Source organism: Carcharhinus amblyrhynchos, chromosome 4, assembly GCF_965287045.1.
Source record: "Carcharhinus amblyrhynchos chromosome 4, sCarAmb.v2.hapA, whole genome shotgun sequence".
NCBI lineage: Eukaryota > Metazoa > Chordata > Chondrichthyes > Carcharhiniformes > Carcharhinidae > Carcharhinus > Carcharhinus amblyrhynchos.
The window spans coordinates 23,720,951-23,747,491 of record NC_137327.1 but is presented as its reverse complement, the minus strand read 5'-3'; the positions used below and the strand labels follow the sequence as shown (position 1 = coordinate 23,747,491).

General features: G+C 45.6%; 1 protein-coding gene across 2 annotated transcripts in view; it reads right to left on the bottom strand.

The window, feature by feature from the left end:
* piezo1 (piezo type mechanosensitive ion channel component 1 (Er blood group)) overlaps positions 1-26,541 on the bottom strand; it is a 298,079-nt gene that overhangs the window by 97,067 nt on the left and 174,471 nt on the right. For both annotated transcript variants that reach the window (XM_080186829.1, XM_080186830.1), the window contains exons 8-16: positions 25,808-25,976; positions 19,131-19,223; positions 16,639-16,735; positions 15,429-15,535; positions 12,147-12,407; positions 10,147-10,252; positions 6,395-6,570; positions 5,235-5,383; positions 3,757-3,930 (exon numbers count right to left, since the gene is read on the bottom strand). In XM_080186829.1, coding sequence (XP_080042955.1) covers positions 3,757-3,930; positions 5,235-5,383; positions 6,395-6,570; positions 10,147-10,252; positions 12,147-12,407; positions 15,429-15,535; positions 16,639-16,735; positions 19,131-19,223; positions 25,808-25,976 — 1,332 coding nt within the window. The remainder of the gene's footprint in view (positions 1-3,756; positions 3,931-5,234; positions 5,384-6,394; positions 6,571-10,146; positions 10,253-12,146; positions 12,408-15,428; positions 15,536-16,638; positions 16,736-19,130; positions 19,224-25,807; positions 25,977-26,541) is intronic.

Genomic DNA, 26,541 nt, shown 5'->3' with positions numbered 1-26,541 from the left:
AGGTCACGAATGTAGCCCAATCCATCATGCAAACCAGCCTCCCAACAACTGACTCTGTCTATATTTCCTGCTGCATCGGAAAAGCAGCCGGCATAATCAAGGATCCCACGCACCCCGGACATTCTCTTGTCCACCTTCTTCCGTCAGGGAAAAGTTGCAAAAGTCTGAGGTCATGTACCAACTGACTCAAGAACCACTTCTTCCCTGCTGCTGTCAGACTTTTGAATGGACCTACTTTAAATTAAGTTGATCTTTCTCTACAACCTAGCTATGATTGTAACATTACATTCTGCACTCCCTCATTTCTTTCTCTATGAACGGTATGTTTTGTCTGTAGAGCGCGCATGAAACAATACTTTTCACTGTACGTTAATATATGTGACAATAATAAATCAAATCAAATCACATGCAAGTTTCATGCACATTGTCAGAGTCAGTTAATGTAAAATGTGTACCCAGTACATTCAGCCAAACCTACAATAATTATACACTAAAGATTAAGATCTACACTTCACCTGAACGCAGCAGAATTGCTGCTGATGTACTCCTCTGACCTGGCACAGGCTAGAAAAGTGATGAATACGCCTTTGAAAATGTACACTCTTTACTTTAGAAGTTTAATTTGGAATCAATGATGGGAAAATGGGGTAGCAGTCCAACACCAACATGACTGATCCAAATCAAATTCATTCCAACATTAGTCTCCTACATTTATAGCGTGTTTCTATTGCTAAGGTGCAGCTGTCAGATTTTCAGTGAACTTAATCAAGCAGCTATGGATGAAGCTTAATTTGACTTTTCCAAGCCCTGACGTTTGTTGGTCCCAGATTGCTCCATAAAGTGAAATGTGGATATGTTATATGGTGCAGTAACGACCCACCATCCCTGGTGTAGCCGTTATTACATCTGTTCTGAATATGGGAAACTTGGGAATCAAGATCAATGTAGCATAGCATTAAGGCTCTCCTGGACTGCAAGATCCATGCATATCCTTCATTTATAACATACATGTGGAGTGGGAGAGGATAGGAATTCCACTGTCAACTACAAGGTTCAGCTACATGCCTCTCTAGAGTAAACAGTGTAAATCTAACTACACAATAACCTTCAAGAGCCTTGTTAAAATTGTTCTTAAAAACAGAGTTAATAAAAAAAAACATATTTGCAGAGATTATGGAACGGTTACATTGAAATCAATATCCAAATAAAACATCTAAATTTATCATTCAACTTCACTTTTTTTCTCTCTATTCATTCATGGGATGTGGGCATCACTGACATTTAAAATTTATTTATTAGTCACAATTAAGGCTTACATTAACACTGCAACGAAGTTAGTGTGAAATTCCCCTAGTTGCCACAGTCCGGTGCCTGTTCGGTTCAATGCATCTAACCAGCATGGCTTTCAGAATGTGAGAGGAAACCACAGCATGCAGGGGAAACCCACACAGACACAGGGAGAATGTGCAAACTCCACACAGACAGTGATCCAAGCAGGGAATTAAACCCAGGTCCCCGGCACTATGAAGCAGCAGTGCTAACCACTATGCTACATCTATTGTCCCATTTATTGTCCATCCCATCCTAGTGTCTTCTTGAATTGCTGCAGTCCACATGCTGTGGGTTGACCCACAATGCCGGTAGGAAGGGAATTCCAGGATTTTGACCCAGCGACTGTGAAGAAACGGCGATGTATTTCCAAGTTGGAATGGTTATCATCAGAAGTTCTAGGGACAAAGCATTTCAGTCACGTGGATAGATTGGAAATTCTGGGGCTCCTCTCCTTGGAGAGAAGAAGATTAAGAGGAGATTTGGTAGAAGGTCTCAGAAGGCATTTACGAGCCAACCATATCCATCTCTCCTCCCTTTCTCCTGGTAATCAGCCCCTTCTACTGCCTCCCTCCTTCTGCCTCCAATCTTTGGTCCTTTCTCTCCCTTCCCACTTCCAATCACTGTCCCCACCCCCACAGTCTGAGCCAGCCCAACTCTCCATATCCCCCAGAGCAGCCATCACCAGCTTCCCCAGATCCTCTGTCTGTATCTGGCCACTACCAAATGAATCCCCCTACTCCCCATAAGACTTCCACTGAAGCCTGCCCCTTGGCACAGGTTGGCACTGCCAGACTGGCACCATGTCAACCTGGCAGTGCCAACCTGAGACAAGGAGCAGTGCTAGGGGGCATTGCGAGGCCACTATTCCTTCTCCCTTGGGGGCTATATTTACCTTTGTGCCCCTGGGGAGAAGCCCACGACAGGTTCATGTCTGTGTGAACCTATTGTAAATATGTCGGTGCAGTATCAATATACTGCAGCAGGGTCAATGTCGGGTGAGGGGGAAGGTTAATAATAGCTAAACACATTCAAATTAATGCAAAGCAATTTCATGCTCATTATGGGCTCCAGATCGCCCCTCCCAAAGGCTTGGAGGCTGTGAAGATTAGAGGAAACTATTCTCTGAGTCTGGCAGTGGGGTGGGGTGATACTGGGAGGGGGTGTGGGGGCGGAGGTGGGGGCAAGAGCTGGGGTATAGGAGGCCCAAAAGGTTCCTCACATTCCCGCTTTTCCATGACCACAAATATCTTTTCCAAGTGTAAACATGCACTATTTCTTCGGGTTTCCTCCGGCTGCCAGTATTGGTTTAGAAAAATTTCCTCAGGTTTTTCCACATTAAAACTGAGGTTAGCCACAACCACTGGAAACTCGATAATAGGGCACAAGAAGTCGGAGTTCAGTGGAAATAAAAAATATCAACAGTTTCTACAGTGGGCGGCAAAACTTCAAACCTAGGTTTAAACCCAGGTTGCAAGTTAAAAATCTACCTCACTGTCTGAGTAAGTTTGGGGATTCTCCATATTCCCCAACTGCAATCAATTGCCAGAGAACTCTCTCCATTGTGGTCACAATCAAGGTTAGCCTATCTATAACAGGGTACACTGGGAGAAAAATAATCTTGGGCTTTGACTTTCCTTTCAGCTGGAGCTAACAGGGCAAAATCCAACCCTAGTAATTTAGTGTCTGTTGATTTCTTTTGTTACAAACTTTATTGGGATAGCTTGTGTTTTTATTCATTCGTGGGACATGGGCATTGCTGGCTGGCCAGCATTTATTGCCCATCTCTACTTGCCCTTGCGAAGGTGGTAGTGAGCTGCCTTCTTGATTTGCTGCAGTCTACATGCTGTGGGTTGACACACAATGCCATTAGGGAGGGAGTTCCAGGATTTTGACCCAGCGACTGTGAAGGAACGGCAATATATTTCCAAGTCAGGATGGTTACCATCAAATGTTCCAAGGACAAAGCATTTCAGTCATGTGGATAGATTGGAGAAGCTGGGGCTCTTCTCCTTGGAAAGAAGATTAAGAGGAGATTTGGTAGAGGGACTCACATCCATGAGAGTTCTGGACAAAGTGGATCAGGAGAAAATGTTCCCTTGGGGAAAAGACCCAGAACCAGAGCTCACCGATTCAAGATGATTGGGAGACAAAGTAACGGCAACATGAGGGAAAAGACTTTTACGCAGGGGGTGGTTCAGATCTGGATTGCAGAGTGTGGTGGAGGCAAATTCAATTAACTTCTTCATAAGAGAATTTGATAATTAAGTGAAGAGAAAGAAATTGCAAATCTAAAGGAGAAAAGCAGTGATGTGGGTCTAGTTGTTCTTGCAGCCAGTATAAACAGAATGGGCAGAGTGGCCTGGCTGTAACCATTCTATGATTCTATTAAACTTCCATCCATATTAGAAGCCAGAAAAGTCTTACCGGTGTAATGGTCCTTTTCCCTTTGTCGGAACGTGCTCCAGGTCAGTGATCTGCATGAAGCAGCGGTGGAAGTAGTGTAGTTGTAGGATACAGGCCAGCAGGAAAAAGGCAGGGATCAGAATACTGGAGAAGAGCTCACCGACACTGAACTGCTCCAGTCCCATGTCAGCTAACCTGCGTTATCAAAAAGAACAACACTGAACTGTGAAGGAGATTGACAAAAACCTTAATAACGAGGACATCATTTTTGATTTGGTCAGCTTGGCATTTATTATGTATGGGAACCCTTTGACCTTTCCACTCCCCTGGCAGGAACATAGCCCACATACCCAAGCCCCAATCACTACAGTCCTCCTCAAAGATCATCAACTTGTTCGAGAATTGACTTGAGGATTTTCAGGCGCTGACAAGACTCACCCACTATCTTCAACAAAAAGTAAAATTAGGTTGACTGATCAATCATCACAACCGCATTGGAAGTGCTTATCTTATTATACTTCACTGAGTCTGCCGTTCAGTTCCATTGCAATCATCTTGCCCAGAACTCTAACCTACCCACCAAGGAAACTAGTTTTGTTTTACTCACTGACAGGATGTGGGCATCACTTTCTGGGTCAGCATTTACTGCCCATCGCTAATTACCAAGTGGTTTACTCGGCCATTTCAGAGGGAAGAATCAACCATATTACTGTAGCTGTGGAGTCATGTGTAAGCCAGACTAGGTAAGGACGGAAGATTTCCTTTGCTAAGGGACATTAGTGAACCAGATGGGTCACCATTATACTTTTAATTCCAGATTTTCATTGAATTCAAATTCCACCATCTGCCGTTGTGGGATTTAAACCCAGGTCCCCAGGGCATTACCCCCATGGGATTACTGGTCCAGTGGTAAAACCACTCCACCATCGCCCTTACACTGGCCATGTCCTATGAAGAATCATTTCATTTAACTTTATTTATGAATTTTGCTCAATAGAGCACACAGATTTGAAGAAGATTTTGTATGAGTCAAATTTCCTCAATATTCATTGTTAAAATGTAACCGGTGATAACACTGGATTTGTTGTAATGTGACCATTGGTAACAAGCTGTAAGGGTCAGCTGACCCAGTAAACCCTTAACCAATGACAGAATGATGTGATAATCAGCTGACTCAATATAAATTAGAATGTTGGGAATTGTGGGGAACTTGGAATGGCTCTGGATAAAGCCTCAAGTTTGGCAAAATAAAATTTTTTTATTAAACCTTTTCTTTGATTGATAAGTTGGAGTAAGTTTTGTTACATTTTTATTGTCTGCGCTGGAAGAGTTCTTTCTGGATCAACATTCATGCATAATTACTACACCAGATACAAAACTAAGTTTGCAAATAATTCAATATAACTTGACACTTGTTATGACAATTATCTGACTACTGCACAATGAAGCCAAGACACGGAAAAGAAACACATTTATCAGAAGGTAAAAAGTACACATACTGTTCATCTGTTAATCCTGTAAAGTTCTTCCAGTACTGTGGGAATTCATCAAATTGAAACGTGTAAACCGAAATGAGGACCAGCATAGTGTAAGCAACGACCAACCACCAGAATACTTTCAGCAGCTTGCGCCATAGAAAATAACAGACCTGATAAAAGGAACGGCAAGAGTAAGACATTAGCAAAGGCAGAAGGAATTCAACACTCCCCTTACACAATGTATTTGGAACAGGGTGTTGTTACAAATGACCAGACCATAGAAAGATCCCATTTATATAGAATCCCTACACTGAAGAAGGAGGTCATTTGCCCATCGAGTCTGCACCAACCACAATCCCATCCACGCCCTATTCCCATAACCCCTCATATTTAGCCTGGTCGCCCCCCCCGATGCTAGGAGCACTTTAGCATGGCCAATCAACATAACCCACACATCTTTGTACTGTAGGAGGAGCCGGAGCACCCAGAGGAAACGCACACACACACAGGGAGAATACTCAAACTCCATACAGACAGTGACCCGAGGCCTGAACTGAACCCGGGCTCCTGGTGCTGTGAGGGAGCAGTGCTAACCACTGTGCCACCATGCCTCCCCATGTCCCTTTACACATCCTAATTCCAGTCAAAGTTGAGCGTATCCAGTTGCTTCACAATCTTTGTTTCTATTTTGACACGTCAGGCAATACATGTTTTTTTTAATTCATTTGTCAGACATGGGTGGCATTTATTGCCCATCCCTTGCTGCCCGAGAGCAGCTGAGAGTCGATCACATTGCTGTGCCTTTGGAGTCACACGTATGCTAGACCAGGAAGGATGGCAGATTTCCTTCCTTAAAGGACATTAACGAACAAGATGGGTTTTTCCAACAATCGACAATGATTTCATGGTCATCAGCAGATTCTTAATTCCAGATTTTTTTCACTGAATTCAAATTCCACCATCTGCTGTGGCGGGATTCAGACCTGGGCCCCCAGAACATTAGCTGAGTTTCTGGATTAATTGTCTGGCAAGGAAAACAATAGGCCATTTCCTCTCCCAAATAGTATTGCACAGCTATGTACTTCCTTCACTGTCTCCCCTTCTCTACTAAACATGGTAACTATTACTGAATTAAATCTTTTCCTTTACTACTGACCAGTGTTTGACCGCTGGCTTCTCACCTGGTAGAATGAGAGGCAAAGGAGGAACAGGAACATATAAACTATTTTATATACAACAATTCTTCCAGTAAAACTGACAATGAAGAACATCCCTCCACAAACGTAGATCCAGTATTTGGCATAGAAACTCATCACAAGCTCTCCAAATGCTTTCAATACTTCATTCTTCTCTTGACCTGTAACATTAACAAAAGTGAACAATAAAATGTGAAAATTGCAAAATTCAATGATTAAATATCAAACATTCTGCAAGTCAGGGTTCAAAGGGCAGCACAGTGATTAGCACTACTGCCTCACAGCGCCAAGGACCTGGGTTCAATTCTGGCCTTGGGTCACTGTCTGTGAGGAGTCTGCACATTCTCCCCATGTCTGCGTGGGTTTCCTCTGGGTGCTCTAGTTTTCTCCCACAGTCCGAACGACATGCTGGTTAGGGGCATTGACCATGCTAAATTGCTCTTGAGTGTCGGGGGGGCTAGCAGGGTAAATACATGGGATTACAGGGATAGGGCCTGGGTGTCGGTGCAGGCTCGATGGGCCAAATGGCTTCTTCTGTGCTGTGGGGATTCTGTGAAACTGAAAGCAGTTCAAAAGACAAAATGTAGTTGTAAGATTAGATCAATCAACACTTGGGCTGGCCCCATCAAACAATGGCTGATCTTCTTGTATATATCACCCGATTCCCAAAGTATCCAAACACCTTTTAAGCTCAGACTTGAATATACTCAACAACTGTGCAACTACAGCTGAGGTAGATCATTCCAAAGGTTTACAAACCTAATTTAAAGGTTCCTACGGGCTGGGGTGGAATATTGTCAATGTTAATCCTGACGGCTGAATTTTCTACTGATTTGCCACTCTCTAAAACAGGGAAGTACTTCCTGGAATTTTGTGAATCACTTCCCACATAGGGGATAGTGAGAAGGCAGGACCAGGCGCTGGAAAGAACAGTGACCATTACTGGCTTGGCGATTTCATGTGCTTCACTCCAGCGGGATTTAGTATTGCTCCCCACTTATGGGTAGCAATGGCCCAGCCATGCTGGAGTGAAGGAAGGCCCCATCAAGGCCCCCCCGCCCCCCAGAGGATCGGGGACCAGGGGGCACCCTCTGGGCATTAGCAGTACCAACCTGGCCCTCCAACACTGCCCAAGGGGCAAAATGCCAATGCCCAGGGGGCACCTTGGCATTGCCCACTAGGCAGTGCCCAGAGGGCAGGGGGATCCCGCTGCCACTCTGCACTTGGGATCGTGAGTAGAGGGAGGGAGGCCAGTGATCGGGGCTGTGCATCGGGGTTGGGGGAGTGAGGTTAGCCTGCCGGTGGGGAGGGGAGGGTTATTGAGGCAGACCAGGAGAGAAGTTGAGACTGGCTCAGATATATTCAGGGGCTAGTGATCAGGCCATGGAGGGTAGGAGGAGTTGCCAGCGATCAGGGGGCTAGGAGTGCGGGGCCACGGAGCATGAACTGATCTGTCAACACTGAAATCAGAGCAAGAGTGAGTGGGCCACTTGAACTATGCTGCTGGCCTCTCCAGCGGGGAAAAAATCTGTTCACCCATATTCATGATTTGTTCATTGGTAGAAGATAACTACACACGTAAACATTTAAAAATCAACAGGCTGTTTGTTTTGTCTCAGGATCAGGAGCCAAAAATTGTGTTATTGTGAGAGTGCACAGCTCTCCAGCACAGTCAGGTAAAGGCTGGGAATTGGACCCTTGATCTTTTGAGAACAGATTGAAGCATATTAGAATCGTAGAATCCTGCTGATACAGGAGGAGGCCATTTGGCCCACTGTGCCTGCACTGACAACAATCTCACCCAGCTTCTATCCCTGTAACCCCATACATTTACCCAGCTAGTTTCCCTGACCCTCAGGGGCAATTAAGCATGGCCAATCAACCTAACCCGCACATCTTTGGAGTGTGGGAATACATTGGAGTACCCAGAGGAAACTCAGGGAGAATCTGCAAACGTGCAGACATGGGCAGAATGTGCAAACTCCACTGGCGCTGTGAGGCAGCGGTGCTAACCACTGTGCCACCCTCAATGTTAACATTTTATTACTTTATCAAAGAAACCCATTGAACCCACAAATTGGAAGCAGCCAGATTGCAAACGATCACGACTGCCTCACAGCAACGCGCCTCAGAACTTCAGAAACTTGTTCCAAATTTTATCCGGTAGACAGTAGCTTCTCTGGAGCCAGATTTGTGGTTGTTTCTAATTACAACACCTCTTCCGCTGCCAGGTTTTTTTTCCCCTGAAGCCTTTGCCTTTTGCCAGTTGAACAGTGTTCTCATTTTTGTGGCTGCGCAGAGCAGCTTGAGCAAACTCAGGAAGGGGAGGCAGTTCCCAATTTCAGCTGTAAAGAGCAGAGAAAACAAGTGCCAAACAGCCTCGCTTGGTCATAAATAGTCATTTTCACAATTCGGCTGTAGGGCTGGAAGAAATCTAGCTGAATAGTTGAAATAAATTCGTAGAAATGAATCAGTTACAATCACATAGCTACTGCCAATGGAAACCAAAGAATTATTCACATAACTTCCTAATATTTGTAACATACTACTGCACCCAAATCTGAAACTTCTGACAATCAAAGTCTGAACAAATGCACATCTACATCTACGGTGATGAAGAGGGGTTGGTTGAAAGCTTCAGGTTTCTAGGTGTCCAGATCACCGACGACCTGTCCTGGTCCCTCCATGCTAACACTATAGTTAAGAAAGCCCACCAAAGCCTCTACGTTCTCAGAAGACTAAGGAAATTTTCATGTCCATTATGACTCTCACCAGTTTTTTACAGATACACCATAGAAAACATCCTTTGAGGATGGTATGGCTCCTGCTCTTCCCAAGACCACAGGAAACCACAAAGGATCGTGAATGTAGCCCAATCCATCATGCAAACCAGTCTCCCATCCATTGATTCGGTATACACTTCCCACTGCCTCGGGAAACAGCCAGCATAATTAAGGACACCACACACTCCAGACATACTCTCTTCCACCTTCTTCCATTGGGAAAAACACATACCATGAGACTAAAAAACAGCTTCTTCCCTGCTATCAGCAGGTTTTTGAATGGACCTATCATATCATAGAATCCCTACAGTTCAAAAAGAGGCCATTTGGCCCATCAAGCCTTCACCGACAACAATCCCACCCAGGCCCTAGCCATGTAATCCCATGTAATTACCCTGCTCATCCCCCTTAGACGAAGGGGCATTTAACATGGACAATCAACCTAACTTGCACATCTCTGGAGTGTGGGAGGAAACTGGAGCATCCGGAGGAATCCCACGCAGATATGGGGAGAACATGCCAATTCCACACAGTCACCCGAGGCCGGAATTGAACCCAAGTCCCTGGCGTTATGAGGCAGCAGTGCTAACAACTGGGCCACCGTGCTGCCCTATATATTAATCTGATCTTTCTCTACACCCTACCTGAACTGCAACACTGCACTCTATCCTTTCCTTCTATGCTACATACTCTATGAACGATATGTTCTGACTATATAGCATGCAAGAAACAATATTTTTTACTGTATCCCAATACAGGTGAAAATAACAAATCAAATCCAAAAATGTGTAAATTTACATTTCTTTTTCCACCCTTCCCCACTTAACAGTTGATCGCAATACTTGAATTAATAGTTTTGCTCATCTGAGAAGATAGCTCAAAATGATTCTGATAAGAATTGTGATCACATAGCTAAATAAGTAGCTTTTGGTTGATGAAATGTCCATCACTTACCTGCCTCGGCCACAGTCACTTCTTTCAGTGGGACATCTTTCTGTTTCATGCGTTTCTCTTTTACAAATTGGCGCAATAAAAGCCAAAAGGTGAGTGTGTACAGCAACTGGTGGTAAAAAAAAAGATGGAAAATGATGGAGTGTTTTACAGGAGATGACCATTCTTAGAACAAATTGAACTATTTTTGCACAAGCTAATCAAAGCTCACAGTTTTAGAAATTACTAGAGTTTTGTTCACTGATTATGTCCAAATTCTGCCCATTTGCTGCGCAGATTATCCTGAAGAAGATATTGCATTTTGTACAATTCAAATTGAAATGTTTAAGGATATCGCCAAGTAGAATTTTCAAGTTTTAAATAGTCTACATCTCGCAAAAACACACTAGAAAGCCCAAGTCAGCAAATGCAGCCTGTTTTCCCAGGAAGGACCAACAAGGTTTAGGGAGGGGAGAGGAGAGAGAATGAGGACCAGATGGATAAAAACACATCACTGGCTGTGGGGTGGGCAGAAAGGGCTGGAGGACATACAAACACCCAGACTCAAGAATGAAATTCTGGGAGAAAGGGGCTGTCAGCTTGGAGGATGTTGTAGAGATAGGGAGGGTGAGATCATAAAGAAATTTAAACAGAGATATGAGATTTTAGATATGAGGCATTGAAGGCTGGAAAGGATGGCAGGGGTGGGCAAGGATGGCGGGGGTGGGCGAGTATGATTTGATGCAAAGTGGGACAGAGGCAGCAGAGTTTTGAACGAGTTGAACTTTACGAAGGGTTGAGTTTGAAATACTGGCCAGGAAAGCAGGGCAAAGTCTGGAGAAGGCAAAACTGGTCTTGAAGGTTTCATTAGCAGATGAGTAGAGAAGGTTTAAAGGCAGGAAACAGTAGGTACTCACTGGAGATGATATGGAGCCTAAAGCTCAGCCCATGGGCGAATGGAGGCTGAGGTTGTGAATGGGCTGGTTCAGCCTAAGACACTGGATAATGAGGAGGTTAGAATCAGTGACAAAGTCATGGAGGTTGTGGTGGTGACCAAACATGACAGCAGCCTTGGTCTAAGCTAAAGGAAGTTGCAGCTTATCACATACTGGGTGTTGTTCAATGATTGAGAAGGCTGAAGCAATGGAACAAAGGGAGTGAGTGGCAAGTTCCAGTTGGGTATTGTTGACATACTGTTGGAAACTGGTCCCAACTCTGAGTAGTATGTCATCAAGAAACAGCACATTGTGAAGGAGGATGAGGACGAGAAGGGGAAAGATAGATCCTGAGGGAACACCAGAGGCCATGACTCAGAGGCTATTTTAACTGTAGGAGTTGTTAAGATAGAGGGTGACTGAGACGATGGGTGACACATCTTATTAGGAGAGGAGAGTTAAATGGGAGAAGAGATTTACTTTGATTTGATTTCTTGTTGTCACATTATTTGTATGCAATGAAACATATTGTTTCTTGCATGCTGTACAGACAGATCATACCATTCATAGAGAAGAGGTTTAAGGAGAACAGGAGGGCAATGATTTCAGTGCAGAGGGGACAGGGGGAGCTGAAATGGAAACACATCACCGAGGATGAGTGGGCACTCAGTGATGCAGCTAAAGGAGGAAGACGCCTGGGAGAAACTCGGTGAGATTTGTCCGAATCGCTAATAGAGAGTTACTGATCAGCTAAATTTCAGTCAGGGTATCAATATCATCGACTGGAATGACTGATTAATGAACTGAGAGGGAAACATGAAGAGTTGTTGATTGGTATGCTGACAGAGTCCAGGGGCTGGTGTTAGGCAGTGAAAAGAAGATGAGGTCCCTGCAGATGTTCTGAATGGAACAATGGGCAAAACAGGAGGATTAGAGCAGTTGCAGTTGCTGTCTATAAAGATGCAGCAATGGGTACCTTGATGCCAAGAGAGATTCAAGGGGATTCAGATATAGATTGGTAAGTGTTCCTTCTGCATGCATATCATCACTACATTCACTAAAATAAAATGGATTGCATTTGAAACTGACCGCGACACCCAGCCGGAGACAGTGATTCTCCATGCGAGCCAAACCAAGCTGCTTCAGAGCCATAAACCCAATCTTGGTGGGCAGTTCCTCCGTCAGGTCCATTCCCCACACATACTGCAAGCTGCACAGCAAGATCCCATACAGCAGAATGAATGGAGAGCATAACATGGCCAGGTGCCGGCGGCTCCGTACGATCCAGATAAGGCAGGCCCAGATCAGGAGGACAAAGGTTAACCAGCTGTGGAATGTAATACTCCAAACCTGCAAGGGGAAGATATTCAAAATTAAAAGAAGAACAACTCAAATACCGCAATAAAATTAGGAATCCTAATTCAAAACTACTTTTAGAATAGTCTCAAAAATTAATTTGCCTCATTTATACCTTGGGCTGGATTTTATGCTCTCCCCGGGTGAGTTTGAAGCAGGGGGGGCTTATAACGTCCAGTAGGCTGCCCATTGTCCGCCTGATCAAAACACAACTGCCAAAATTTTACTGCCTCGCCTGCATGAGGCACATAAGACCCCGCCCGAGGCCAACGGAGAATGCCGTTCTGCGAGCCTTGCCTGCCCCAATTCTGAGGCGAGCGAGGTGATAAAATTCCTGCCAACCTCTCTGAAATTTTCTGAAGGGAAGGGAAGGGCGGGTGGGCGACCCACCCGCCCTGGGCCTATTGAGGATCTCAAATGGCCGATTAATGGACACTAAAGGGCCTCATTCTGCCCCTACTGGTATTGGTGGGTCTAACTGCATGGGCTGTTGATGGGCAAGACAGAGCGGGGAGGGGAGGTAGTGGGCGTCAGCATCTTTTGAAGACTCCCTGACCCACCGAATAGATACCACCCCCCCCAACCCCAGCTTGTCTCTTGAATGTGACCCTCCGCCCTGCTCACTGAGATCCCCTCTCCCACACCCCGACACTGGATGTACCCGGGATCCTCAGTGTGCTGAGACCACCTGTAATCCCAGCCGTGACCACCAACCACATGTGGCACTACAGAGTTGCTGACCATCTGATTGGCTGGCAGCTCTGTAGGTGGGGCTTCCCCCCCACCCAAAAGATCAGAGTGAAATCTCACCTTAAAGTTATTAACACTGCTCCCAGCATCAGATTGCAATTATAGCTAGTGGAGCAGTGAGGATTCTGCTTCAGCCCACATTTCCTCCTCTTAAAAAACACAACTAAGATTCATCATCTTAGAAATTCAATAGGCATTAGGGGGACCCTGCAAACACGTGTTAGTGTTTTCACAGGCAGCAGATAACATTCATGCTGGCTGCTCAAACTGTGTCGATAGGATCACCCACCTCATTCATTACCTACATGCCTCTTTTAAGATATTGGGCACAGTTGGTGCCTCTTACAGGCAACCAATGTCTCTGAAAAGGAGACAGAAATGTACAAAGAAGTGGCTGCAGCAACTACAGAGACGTCACTAAGATTCTGGTGCTGGCGGAGGATAGGAGGAGGGTGACCCTCTGCCCACCCTTGGGGTAAAAAGCCCTTCAGATAACACCTCTGCAGTCAATGGGAAAACAATACAGAAGAGGTCAATGCCATCTGAGCTCCCAGTACATGGCTGCAATGCTGAACAAAGTTCAATGATTTCACCAGGGTTGACAAGGTAAGACCATAGCTGATTTACTCTCAGTTCACTTCGCTATCCAGCTTCACGACTCTCCAGCCAGCATAATTAAGGACCGCATGCACCCGGACGTTCTCTCTTCCACCTTCTTCCATCGGGAAAAAGATGCAAAAGTCTGAGGTCATGAGCCAACCAACTCAAGAACAGCTTCTTCCCTGCTGCCATCAGACTTTTGAATGGACCTACCTCACATTAAGTTGAACTTTCTCTACACCCTAGCTATGATTGTAACAGATTGTAACAATACATTCTGCACTCTCTTGTTTCCTTCTCTATGTACAGTATGCTTTGTCTGTAGAGCGTGCAAGAAGCAATAATTTTTTTACTGTTTACTATTACATGTGACAGTAATAAATCAAATCAAATCAAAAAATTGCCCAAAATGACACCCTTCCTTCACCACACCTCACATCTGTCAAACCATTCCACCATTACAGGCCCATTCCCTGAACACCTCACAAGCCAAGTTCAACCATGACCTTACAGAATGGGAAAGCAGGCTCTATGGGCTGAATGGTCTACTGCTGCTCCTATTTCCGATGATCTTAAGACTGTCACTAACACACTCCCCTCTTTGCTGCTGGAGAAGGTCTTCACAACTGATAACATGATAGCTCAGGAGGAAGGTGAGCTTTCCTACACGCCACCTTGATGGCAGAGGCACCATCATCGCCATAGTGACTGACAATGATGGAGGGGACACAGTGCAGGGTTTCTTCAAACTTTTCCTCATTTTCCCTCATTAAATCTGCCTCACACACCCCACTTTAAACAATAGACGCTATAATCAGGCTTTAGGCTTTGCCTTTACACGGAAAACTAACCTGTATCCTTACCTTTCATTTCAGGTGCTGAGTGTATGGACATATCTCTATCATTTGAAAAAAAGAAAGTCAGCTTTCCTGTTGGCTCAGCGTTATCACGAACTCTCACCAGCGACAGCTTAGATACAAGTGTCACATACGGACCTCGTGAATAAGTTCCTTCTACATGACATCCGCCATATTGGAGACTCTGGCAGCTTTCACTGCAGCTCACACTGCTGCCATGGGAACTCAGACTACCTCGACCCTGGAGGCCAATATTGTCAGGGAATTCCAGACGGGTGTGTTAGCAGCTAAAGCTTGGTTCCGTAATCCATTCAATCCCTACTATGCAGAAGGAGGCCATTTGGCCCATCATGTCTGCACTGACTCTCCAACAGAGCATTCTATCCCACACATTTACCCCCTAATCACCTTAATCAACATATCTTGGGAGAATTTAGCATGATCAATCCACTTAACCTGCACATCTTTGGATTGTGGGAGGAAACCAGAGCACCCAGAGGAAACCCACATAGATATGGGAAGAATGTGCAAACTCCACACAATCACCCAAGGCCGGAATTGAACCCGGGTCTCTGTCGCTGTGAGGCAGCAGTGCTAACCACTGTGCCACCATGCCACCCTTAATGTCTTCGTAGTGACCCATATGTGCAGGTGAGAGGGAATGGGGAGGGGTGGGGGTGGGGGTGATAAAGGGATAATCTAAAAGTGCCCAAGAGGGGAGACATGAGAAACCACATGCCAGTGTGACAGGAAGAGGAATTTGACAATATTACGCTCAGGATAGCAGAAAGGACCATGCTGCGCTTACCATCATGACAATGAGTGCACAGATATAGCTTTGTTGCATAACCAAATGTCCCAGGTCATGTAGCGGTGATTGAGATTTTTTCGGTTTAGATGCGTAGCTGTGATTTACTGTAGGGGAAACAAAAGAAACAATTCAGTGAGTTTCCAGTTTTTTTTAAAATTAGAATTGAATTAAACCATTTCACCACAGACAAATTCAGACAAATTATTGTTAAAAATGGTGGAAATGAATTTCAAACCAAAAGTCAGTCCCCATTTCTAAACATATGGAGAACAATTCTACGGTCTCACTTGTCCTGAAACCATATGGGTATGCTGATTAACATGCAAATGGGCTTGATACATTGGCAGGCCTGCCAGAGACCTGTTGTCATCATCCAGGAGCAGAGAATCATGGAATCATAGTCCTTTGGGCTAATGATGTCTGTTCTGGTTGTCAGTGAGAGCAACTAGGCCAGTGCCGCTCCAGCGCCCTTCCTGCAAATCTTTTCTCTTCAGGTGTCATAGAAGAATCATAGAACCCTACAGCGCAGAAAGAGGCCCTTCGGCCCATCAAGTCTGCACTGAACACAATCCCACCCAGGCCCTACCCCCATATCCCTACATATTATACCCACTAATCCCTCTAACCTACGCATCCCTGGACACTAAGGGGCATTTTCGTAGCATGACCAATCAACCTAACCCGCACATCTTTGGACAGTGGGAGGAAACCAGAGTATCCGGAGGAAACCCACGAGGAGAATGTGCAAACTCCATACAGACAGTGACCCGAGCTGGGAATCGAACCCGGAGCTGTGAAGCAGCAGTGCTAACCACCCTAAGTGCTTATCGACTTGCCTTTGGAAAGCCACAACTGTATCTGCCTCCACCACACTGGCAGGCAGTGCACTCCAGCTTCTAATCACTTACTAGATGGACATTTTTTCCTCATATCGCCATTTGTCCTTTTGCTGATCACTAAGACCATATCAACTGCACCCTTAGTTATTTACACCACATTCAAGGGGCAGAAGAATCACCTAATTTCCTTCTTCCGTGTAGTAGTGAATACTTATATCTAAAATCAAAAAGTACAACCAAAATATGTTTGTATGGCTGAAAACAAAGCACCCATGACTGTTGCTAAATATTTTGCTATGAAAATGCTAACTGGCCACAACTGTCGTGTCACCATTTTATGTTGTTGTTTTATATAAATTCTAACTTACATGATTCAACTGCGTCTGGTTGGGCTGATCCACTAATTATGTGTAACGTGTAATCATCTCCTTCGTCATGTTCACCATTGGCAGGTTGCAGCATTGGCTAGAAAAAACACCACATGTTGGGCAGGTTGAGAATCAATGGAGTCTGGTAGCATTGTACTGTGGCAAGCCAGAGTATGCACATAATATAGCAAGATCTAACAAAATGTACACCAGTGACCATGTTCCTCAAGTATGAAGCTCTGGGCTTCAGTCATGGAGTCAGAGGAGGTGTTAAATACAGATGTGCCACATTTCCTCACAGTGCAGGAAAAATAAAACTAAATAAATCAGAGATAATAAACAGAAAATGTTGGACGTGTGGAGAGAAACATTGGCCAGAATTTTACCACCCCGCCCACCATGGGAATTGGAGCAGGCGAGGGGTGGACAATGGAAATGTCCATTGATCTCAGGTGGGATTTTACGGTTTCTGGACAAAGCGAGCCCATAAATCGCACCCATAGATAGTGTTTCAGGTCCATGGCTTTTCATTAGTTTTAAAGTTTATTTATTAATGTCACAACTAGGCTTACATTAACACTGCAATGAAGTTACTGTGAAAATCCCCGACTTGCCCCACTCTGGCACCTGTTCGGGTACACTGAGGGAGAATTGACATTGGGCAATGTATCTAACCACACGTCTTTCAGAATGTGGGAGGAAACCAGAGCATCCAGAGGAAAATGAAGCAGACACGGGGAGAACGTGTAGACTCTGCACAGTGACCCAAGCCAGGTCCCTGACATTGAGAGGCAGCAGTGCTGACCGCTGTGCCACTGAACATCTGCCGTGTTTTGATTTAACAAAAATAGATCAGACGATGCTCCCAGCTACCTTCAAGTGACCAAAATGGGGCATCAGTAGCATCTGGAAGCAAGGCGTTTACCCACATCTCAACTGTGCCTGTGTTACCAAGAGTTAAAGCAGAGCTGATTTCAAAATCCAGCTCTCGTGGGCAGGGGATCACGTGGTGTGAACACAAGATTAGTTGTGTTTTCATGAGCTCTGACGTGACTCATTTTTAATCCCTTCATTTATCCTGCTGTCTACAGGTACCCAACCCTGGAGTGAAAACTCTGTACTCCATCCCTGGAAGATTCCTGGTTAAACTTCCCTGATGGAAAGTCGAGTAAAGTCAGGAAACTGCTCGGGTAAAAGAAGCAGTTGGAGGTAGCTGGGGTGGGGCTGAGGTCTCCTTCCACCGGGGCACAGCGAAGCCAGTGGAATGCAGTATGCCCTACATTCCAATTCAGGCTCTGCATCAGTGCACTCACTCCTTCAAAGTTCTCCATAAGTTCTGAAGCTCAGTCTCTGTTATCCTACGAGTGATGGTGTGCACCACTGAGCCATATAGTTTGATTTGATTGGATTTATTATTGTCACATTCGCTGGGATACAGAGAAAAGTATTGTTTCTTGTGTGCTTTGCAGGCAAAACATACCATTCATAGAGCACATAGGGGAGTAGGAAAGGAGAGGATGCAGAATGTAATGTTACAGTCATAGCTAGGGTGTAATGAAAGATCAACTTAACGTATGGTAGGTGTATTCAAAAGTCTGATGGCAGCAGGGAGGAAGCTGTTCTTGAGTCAGTTGGTATGTGACCTCAAACCTTTGCATCTTTGTCCCAACAGAAAAAGGTAGAAGAGAGTATCCAGGTTTCATGGGGTCCTTGATTTTGCTGGCTGCTTTTCCGAGTCGGCAGGAAGAGTAAACAGAACCAATGGATGGGAGGTTGGTGATGGACTGGGCTATGTTCACAACCCTTTGTAGTTTCTTGTGGTCTTAGAGCAGAAGCCATACCAAGCTATGATACGTCCAGGAAGAATGCTTTCTATATGGCTTTATTCCTGTGATCCTGGGTATCCCCTTCTCTCTGAAATATCCATTCATTATCTGTGTAGTGGGAGGCGCTGTTTACAATGTCCAGTGAATAATTTGAACCAATTGTTTTGACGTTTTCCTGTCTTTTTCTGTATATGTGCTGTTTGTTGGGTTGCTTGTTAAAATGAAAAATCTTCAATAAAAATATATTAAATTTTAAAAATCCAACTCTTGAAAGATATTATTGATGATTCTAATTTATTTTGTCACAATAAATATTTCTACTTTTGGTTAAAATGCAGGCATCAGATTTTCATTGAACAGGCCATGGTCAATGCAGCAACTACAGGATCTTGTATTCAGCTAAAGCTTCAAAAGTCCTAAATCATTTTGTAGAAGTGAATGGATTGGGCCTCCTCAAATTACAACAACTGAGTCACTCCACTGGCTACAGACCCAGAACAGGTCAGCAAAATAAAAATCAGAAAATTCGAATGAACGACCTTTCACCTTCTAGGAGTGGCCATCAACATCTGAAGGTAGCCACTGGCTGGCATTGTAAGCAATCTAATCTATTTGTGATGGTCATTTGATGATATTTTAATCAGGTATTTGCTTAGTATTACTCACTTTAGCTTCATCTTCACATTCATCCTGCTTCGGTGACCAAGATTCCAGGTTGGTCAGTTCAACTTCTTCCCCATTTGTCAGTGCTCCATCCTTCTGAAAAGGTGAAAAGTACAGACGCTGATATAAACAGATAATCGCCATATTATTTATCAGACTCCATGCTGAAGGTAGACTACTGGCTGAGTGTGGGAGGCTAATGTGTAGAAAATGCCTCCATTTTCATTCAATGGAGTTTACATGGCTGATTTTAATTGGCTGGTACAGTGTAGGCAGGTGGTTAAGGTACCTGGGGTTATGGGCAGTTTAGAGGGGAAGCAATAACAAGCCTCTCCTCCCTCATTTTTGCTTGCCTGAATTCAGGCACAGAAAGGATGACCAGCACCGAGGAGCAGGGCCTAATTTATTTGATAGTGTTGTGACCGGGCAGTGGAGTTAGCTATTTCCACTTTTAACCACAGACATCTGGGTCCTTGCAACATTTCCTGTCCTTCCACGCTTCCTGTTCAGATTAGAGATACAAGGTGGCCTTTGAACTGGAAGGAATTTTTCTCTAAATGACCCTCTTTTCCTCCCCCCAGACAAAACCTCCCATCACTCAGACGAGATCACACATCCCCCCCAGACTCCCTGCCTCCCCAGACAAGATCTCCCCACCCCCCAGAGACAAGATCTCCCCACCCCCCCAGAGTCAAGATCTCCCCACCCCCCCAGAGACAAGATCTCCCCACCCCCCCAGAGACAAGATCTCCCCACCCCCCAGATAAGATCACCTTGCCACCTCCCCCAGACAAGATCACCTCGCCACCTCCCCCAGACAAGATCATCTCGCCCCCCCCACCACCACCGAGATCTCCCCGCCCCTCCAGACAAGATCTCCCTGCCTCCCCCCGCAGACAAGATCTCCCGCCCCCCCCCTCCCCCCAGACAAGATCTCCCCACCCCCTGCAGACAAGATGTCTCATCCCCCAGGGGCAGCATGGTGGCACAGTTGTTAGTACTGCTGCCTCACGGCGCCAGGGACCCGGGTTCAATTCCAGCCTCGGGTCACTGGCTGTGTGGAGTTTGCGTGGGTTTCCTCCAGGTGCTCTGGTTTCCTCCCACAGTCCAAAGATTGCGAGTTAGATGGATTGGCCATGCTATAGCAGAGCAAATATATGGAGTTATAGAGATAGGGTCTGTTCGGGACTGCTGTTGGTGCAGGCTCAATGGGCCGAATGGCTTCCTTCTGCACTGTAGGGATTCCATGATTTTATGATTTTCATTGGGACCTCCGATCCTCCAGACAAGATCATCCATCCCCAAAAAAGATCAGCCATCCCCTAGACAGGGTCCCCCGGGCAAGATCCCCCGTCCCCCGGGTAAGATCCCCCGTCCCCCGGGCAAGTTCTTTATATCAGCATTACTGACCTGTCCTTCAGTTACTCTTCCCTTCCTCCCTTCATTCACTTGCTCAAAATTTATCACATTTATAACTTTTCCCAGTTCTGACTGGGCTTAGAGCCCCTACAGTGCAGAAGCAGGCCATTTGACTCACCAAGTTTGCACTGACTCTCTAAAGGAGCATCTAACCAAACCCAACCACCCCTCTCCCCACCGACCTATCTCCGTAAACCTGCACATAATCCATCTAACCTTAATTATTGGCACAAGTCGACTTACGTTAACACTGCAATGAAGTTAATGTGAAAATTCCTTAGTTGCCACACTCTGCCACCTCTTCAGGTACACTGAGGGAGAACTGAGCATGGCCAATGCACCTAACCAGCACTTCACTTGGACTGTACGAGGAAACCGGAGCACCCAGAGGAAACCCACACTGATATGGGGAGGATGTGCAGACTCTGCACAGACAGTGACCCAAGCCGGGAATCAAACTCAGGTCCCTGGTGCTGTGAGGCAGCAGTGTGAACCACTGTGCCCCGTGCTGCCTAACATACAGTGACAAAAGGTCACAGCTCTGAAACGTTAACTGTTTCTCTCTGCACAGACGCTGCCTGCCTCGTGGAACATTTCCAGCATTCTCTGCTTTTATTTCAGATTTCCAGCGTTCAAACTATTTTGCTTCTGTTTAAACTGAGCGTGCATCTCTAACCTTTGAACCGATCTTTGACATCAGACTTAAAAATATCATACTGAACTCTATTTGACCCAAGATTTGACTGAACGGAAGCCAGACACAATGGAATCTAAAGAACACAGTGGGAGGAACAAAGAAACAGCAGCCACACTACTATTGTCTGTGTGGGTCCAGCAATGACATGATGAACGCTTTGAGATTCTTATCCAACATTCCTTCACCCTTTCCTCTTTGAATAGGAATGCATTGCCCTGCATCACAGAATGATAGGTGAAAGAAATTGCTCTTTTTATCTTTAAGAACAATAAGGTTGTTGGTTCGAACGACCTTATCTTGTCCTTGGCATATCTTTTCATGAAACTTGTGAGAATAATCTTTTTTACAGGTTACGGAGAGCTGGGTGGGGGGAAAGGGCAGCAGTTCAAAGGAGAATTTTCTTTGGATATTTTGTGCCTCTCCCAATCCACTCACTGCTGTGCGTTCAAAAAAAAAAGGTCCACAGCTTTTTCTACAAGAACAAATTGTCACAAGAAAAGGGCAGCACGGTAGCACAATGGTTAGCACTACTGATTCACAATTCCAGGGACCTGGGTTCGATCCCTGGCTAGGGTCACTGTCTGTGTGGAGTTTGCACATTCTCCCCGTGTCTGTGTGGGATTCCTCCAAGTGCTCCAGTTTCCTCCCACAATCCAAAGATGTGCAGGCTAAGGTGATTGGCCATGCTAAATTGCCCCTTAGTGTCCTGAGATGCATAGGTTAGGGGGATTAGTGGGTAAATGTATGGGAGTAGGGCCTGGATGGGATTGTGGTTGATGGGCCAAATGGTCTTGTTCTGCACTGTAGGGTTATTTATTTTATAACTGATTGGCCAACACCCACAAACAAAATCTGCTTCTTCAGGATGTGGTTCAGCAATATAAAGAGACCATTAAAAAAGACCATAGATCCCATCCACGTGAGAGGAAAATGAAGGAGGAAAGAGTGAGGCATTCCAGTATTATTAGTCACTAGAAACAAAATGTCCATGCCCTCAATACATTGCAGCACAAGAGGCAGGAATATTGTCATCAATGAGTGTTGCTTCCAGACAAACAGAGAGGAACTTCAGAGCCAGTCCATCATGCACACCAGCCTCCCATCCATTGACTCTGTCTACTCTTCCTGTTGCTTTGGCAAAGCAGCCAGCATATGGACATTCTCTCTTCCACCTTCTTCCATCAGGAAAAAGGTACAAAAGCCTGAGATCACTTAGCAACCAACTCAAGAACACCTTCTTCCCTGCTGCTGTCAAAATAGACATACCTTGCATTAAGCTGATCTTTCTCTACACCCTAGCTTTGACTGCAACACTACATTCTGCACTGTCTCATTTCCTTCTCTGTGAATGGTATGCTTGTCTGTATAGCATGCAAGAAACAATACTTTTCACTGTATGTTAATACCTGTGACTATAATAAATCAAATCAAATCAAAAAGGTGGGTTACTCAGGGCTCTTGGAGCACAGTTACGGAGGAAAAAAAATAAAAGTTTGCCTGCAAATCTGCCAATGACTTTGTTTCCTCATCACTGACCTGCAACCTTTCCTCACTAATAAAAGCAACACTGTAAACAGAGGCTCAAGTCCAGGGCCTGTGTATAGCACTGCCAGCAATGAAGCATTACTTTTCAGTCTTATATGGGATTGATTTCACTGGCAAGGCTGGCATCCTTAATTGCCCTCAAGAAGATAGAGTTCAACCACCTCCTTCAACCATGAAGGGCAGCATGGCAGCACAGTGGTTCGCACTGCTGCCTCACTGCACCAGGGACCTGTGTTTGATTCCTGGCTTGGGTCAGTGTCTGTGTGGAGTTTGCATATTCTTCCCGTCTGTGTGAGTTTTCTCCGGATGTTCCAATTTCCTCCCACAGTCCAAAGATATGCGGGTTAGGCTAACTTGCCCCTTAGTGTCAGGGGGACAAATACATGGGGTAATTGGGATAGGACCCCAGGTGGGTCTGTGGTCAGTGCAGACTCAATGGACCGAATGGCCTCCTTCTGCCCTGTAGGATTCTATGATCTACAAAGTCCATAAAGTAGAGGCACAGCCACAGCGCTTTTAAGGAGGGAGTTTTAGGATTTTCACCCAGCCGACAGGGAGGGAATAGCATTATGTTTCCATGCCAGGATGGTGGGTAGCTTGGAGGGGGATTTGCAGCCAGTGTTGTTCCCATGTATCTGCTGCTCCTGTCCTTCTGGGAGGTAGAAGCCGTGGGTTTGAAAGGAATAGAGTTGCTGCAGTGCATCTTGTATATAACACACTGTTGCTAGCCTGTGCTGGTGCTGGAGGGAGTGACTATTTAAGATGATGGATGGGATGCTGATCAAGCTGACAGCTTTGTCTTGGACATTGTTGAGCTTCCTGAACGTTGTTGGAGCTGCACTCATTCAGGCAGGTGACTCCTGACCTGAGGCTTTGGGGTGCCAGGCAGTGGGTTCATTGCCGCAGGATTCCCAGCCTCTGACCTGTTCATAAGCTCACAGTATTTATGTGGCTAATGGTGGGGAATGATAAACCCAGGATGGTGATAATTAAGGATTCAGCAATGGTAATGCCACTGAATGTCAAGGGGAGATGATTGGATTCTCTCTTGTTAGAGATGGTAATTGCCCGGCACTTGTGTGGAATGAATTTTACTTTCCACTTATCAGTGTGATTGTCAGATCTTGCTGCATGGGATCATGGTCTGTATCCGAGGAGTCGCGAATGATTCTGCAACCAGCAGTGAACATCTCCACTTCTGACCTTATGCTGGAAGGTCGGTCATTGATGAAGCAGCTGAGGATGGGCAGGACTTGGACACTCCCCTGAGGAACTCCTGCTGTCCTGGGACTGAGCTTCTTTTGTGCTAGGTATGATCATAACCAATGGAGAGTTTGCCAGCCAATTCTCATCGAGTTGAATTTTGTCAGAGCTCCTTGATGCCACACTCAAATACTGCCATGATATTAAAGGCAATCACTCTCACTTCCCCTCTTGAGTTGAGGTTTCTTCTCCATATTGTGACCATGGCTACATTGAGGTCAGGAGCCTCAATGGAACCCAAACTGAGCGTCAATGGAGCAGGATATTGTGGTGTAAGTGCTGTTTGATAGAGACTGTCAAATATACTTTCCATCGCTTTGCTGATAAGGTGCTCCTCCCAATAACAGCACAGCAGGAGTATGGCTGTTTCTGACTAGTGTACACAAGGTGTAAGATTACTGCGTCAAAATGTCTCTCCAGGAATGCCAGCTCCATTAAATTTCATCCAACTCTGCTGCCTGCTCAGCATAACTTCATATCCCCTAGAGAGCTGCAGTTCACTGTGAACTATCACTACCCCACCCCTGCAATACAAACACCCAACCCACTATTCCACAGTCACCAACCCAACCCCACAATGCAACCCTCTCCGCAAGCCCCCACTATCCCACAGTCACTACCCCACCCTGCAATATAACCCCTCCCACTCCCCCACTATCCCACAGTCACTACCCCACCCTGCAATATAACCCCTCCCACTCCCCCACTATCCCACAGTCACTACCCCACCCTGCAATATAACCCCTCCCACTCCCCCACTATCCCACAGTCACTACCCCACTTGTGCAACACAACCACCCTTGCCACCCCTTCCACTATCCCACAGTCACTATCCCTCCCCTGCAACACCACCACCGCCCCCCTACGCTGACCCACAGTCACTACCCACCCCCGCAACACAACCCTCCTCACACAACCCTCCCCACACTAACTCACAGTCACGACCCACACCCGCAACACAACCACCCCCACCCCCTGCCACTGTCCCTCACTCACTCCCTCACCCCTGCAACACACCTCCCCACCTCCTGCCTCTATCCCACAATCACTACACCAACACAACACAACATAACCACCCCCTACTATTCCACAGCACCCTGCTAACTCAGCACAGATAGGCAAACACGTGGAATCTTCCTGTCTGCTCCTCAAGAAACTGTTGCCTTTCAAGACACCAATCACACTCAGTCGTTCCACAAATAAAAAGTGAGAAGTTAGGCACTGAAACCTCGAAAAGCAGCAATTCTCCTGTGTTTATCAGAGTGAACTGCTCCCCGTATCAGGGCTGTTATAAACCATAAATCCCTACAGTGCAGAAATACGACCCATTGAGTTTGCACTGACTGTCAAACAGAGCATCTGACCCAGGCCCACCCACCGCACCTCTCCCATTTACCATGGCTAATCCCCCTAACCTACACATTCCTAGCCACTAAGAGGCAATTTAGCGTGGCTAATCCACCTAACTTGCACACCTTTGGAGTGTGGGAGGAAACCGGAGCACCGGGAGAAAACCCATGCAGACACGGGGAGAATGTGCAAACTCCATACAGACAGCAACCCAAGGCCGGAACTGAACCCAGGTCCCTGGCAGTGTGGAGCAGCAATGCCAACCACTGTGCCACCGTGCTGAATTACTGAAAATCCTGCAAGAGCAGCTTCAAACTAGCAAAGGGTGGAGAATGTTCAGATTCAGCTGTTATTATTTAACTGCCAACGCATGACACTAATGCACCACCAATCAAGTTACACTCACCGTCTGTCCAGGTGCTTTCTTCTTCAGCTTCAGGAGTGACACTATCATGTAATAAAGCAGTAATAGGATTGCAGGGTTTGCATAGGCAGGCCAATCATGGTTCACATTGAGAACAAGCTCAAGAGGATTGCTACAGTTTGAATGAATAATATCCTTCAGGCCAAATAATCTGAAAGCAAAAGGATATGAATGAGAATGTAACATAACTGTTCAGGTTCCAGAAATTAAAAAGCAGACAATCTGGAGATACATTTCATTGCAAAGAATGTATTTGCAAAAGCTTAAAAGACATCTCAACCTCATAATAACTTGTATTTATATAGTATCTTTAATATGATAAAATGTCCCAAGCATTAACAGGAGCATTATAATGTAAAATTATACACTGTGTCATACTAGGTGATGTTAGGACAGTTACCATTGTGGAGCATCCTGGAGGAGGAAAAGGAGGTGGTGAGGTTTAGGGAGTTGAAGGCCTCGATAGCTGAAGGCATGGGCACCATTGACTGGCAGAACCTGGCAGCGCCAGCAGTGCATTAGTCACATCTAAAGGTGACAAAGGCATGGGTGAGATTTGCAGCTGCAGGTGTGCTGAGACAAAGGGTGAAGATAGGTGATCTTACAGAAGTGGATGTAAGTGGTCTTGGGGATGGGGGGAGGGGTGCATTTGCAGTTGGAAGCTCATCTCAAAGTCAAATATAACAGTGAGGTTGCAACAGGCTGGTTCATCCTAA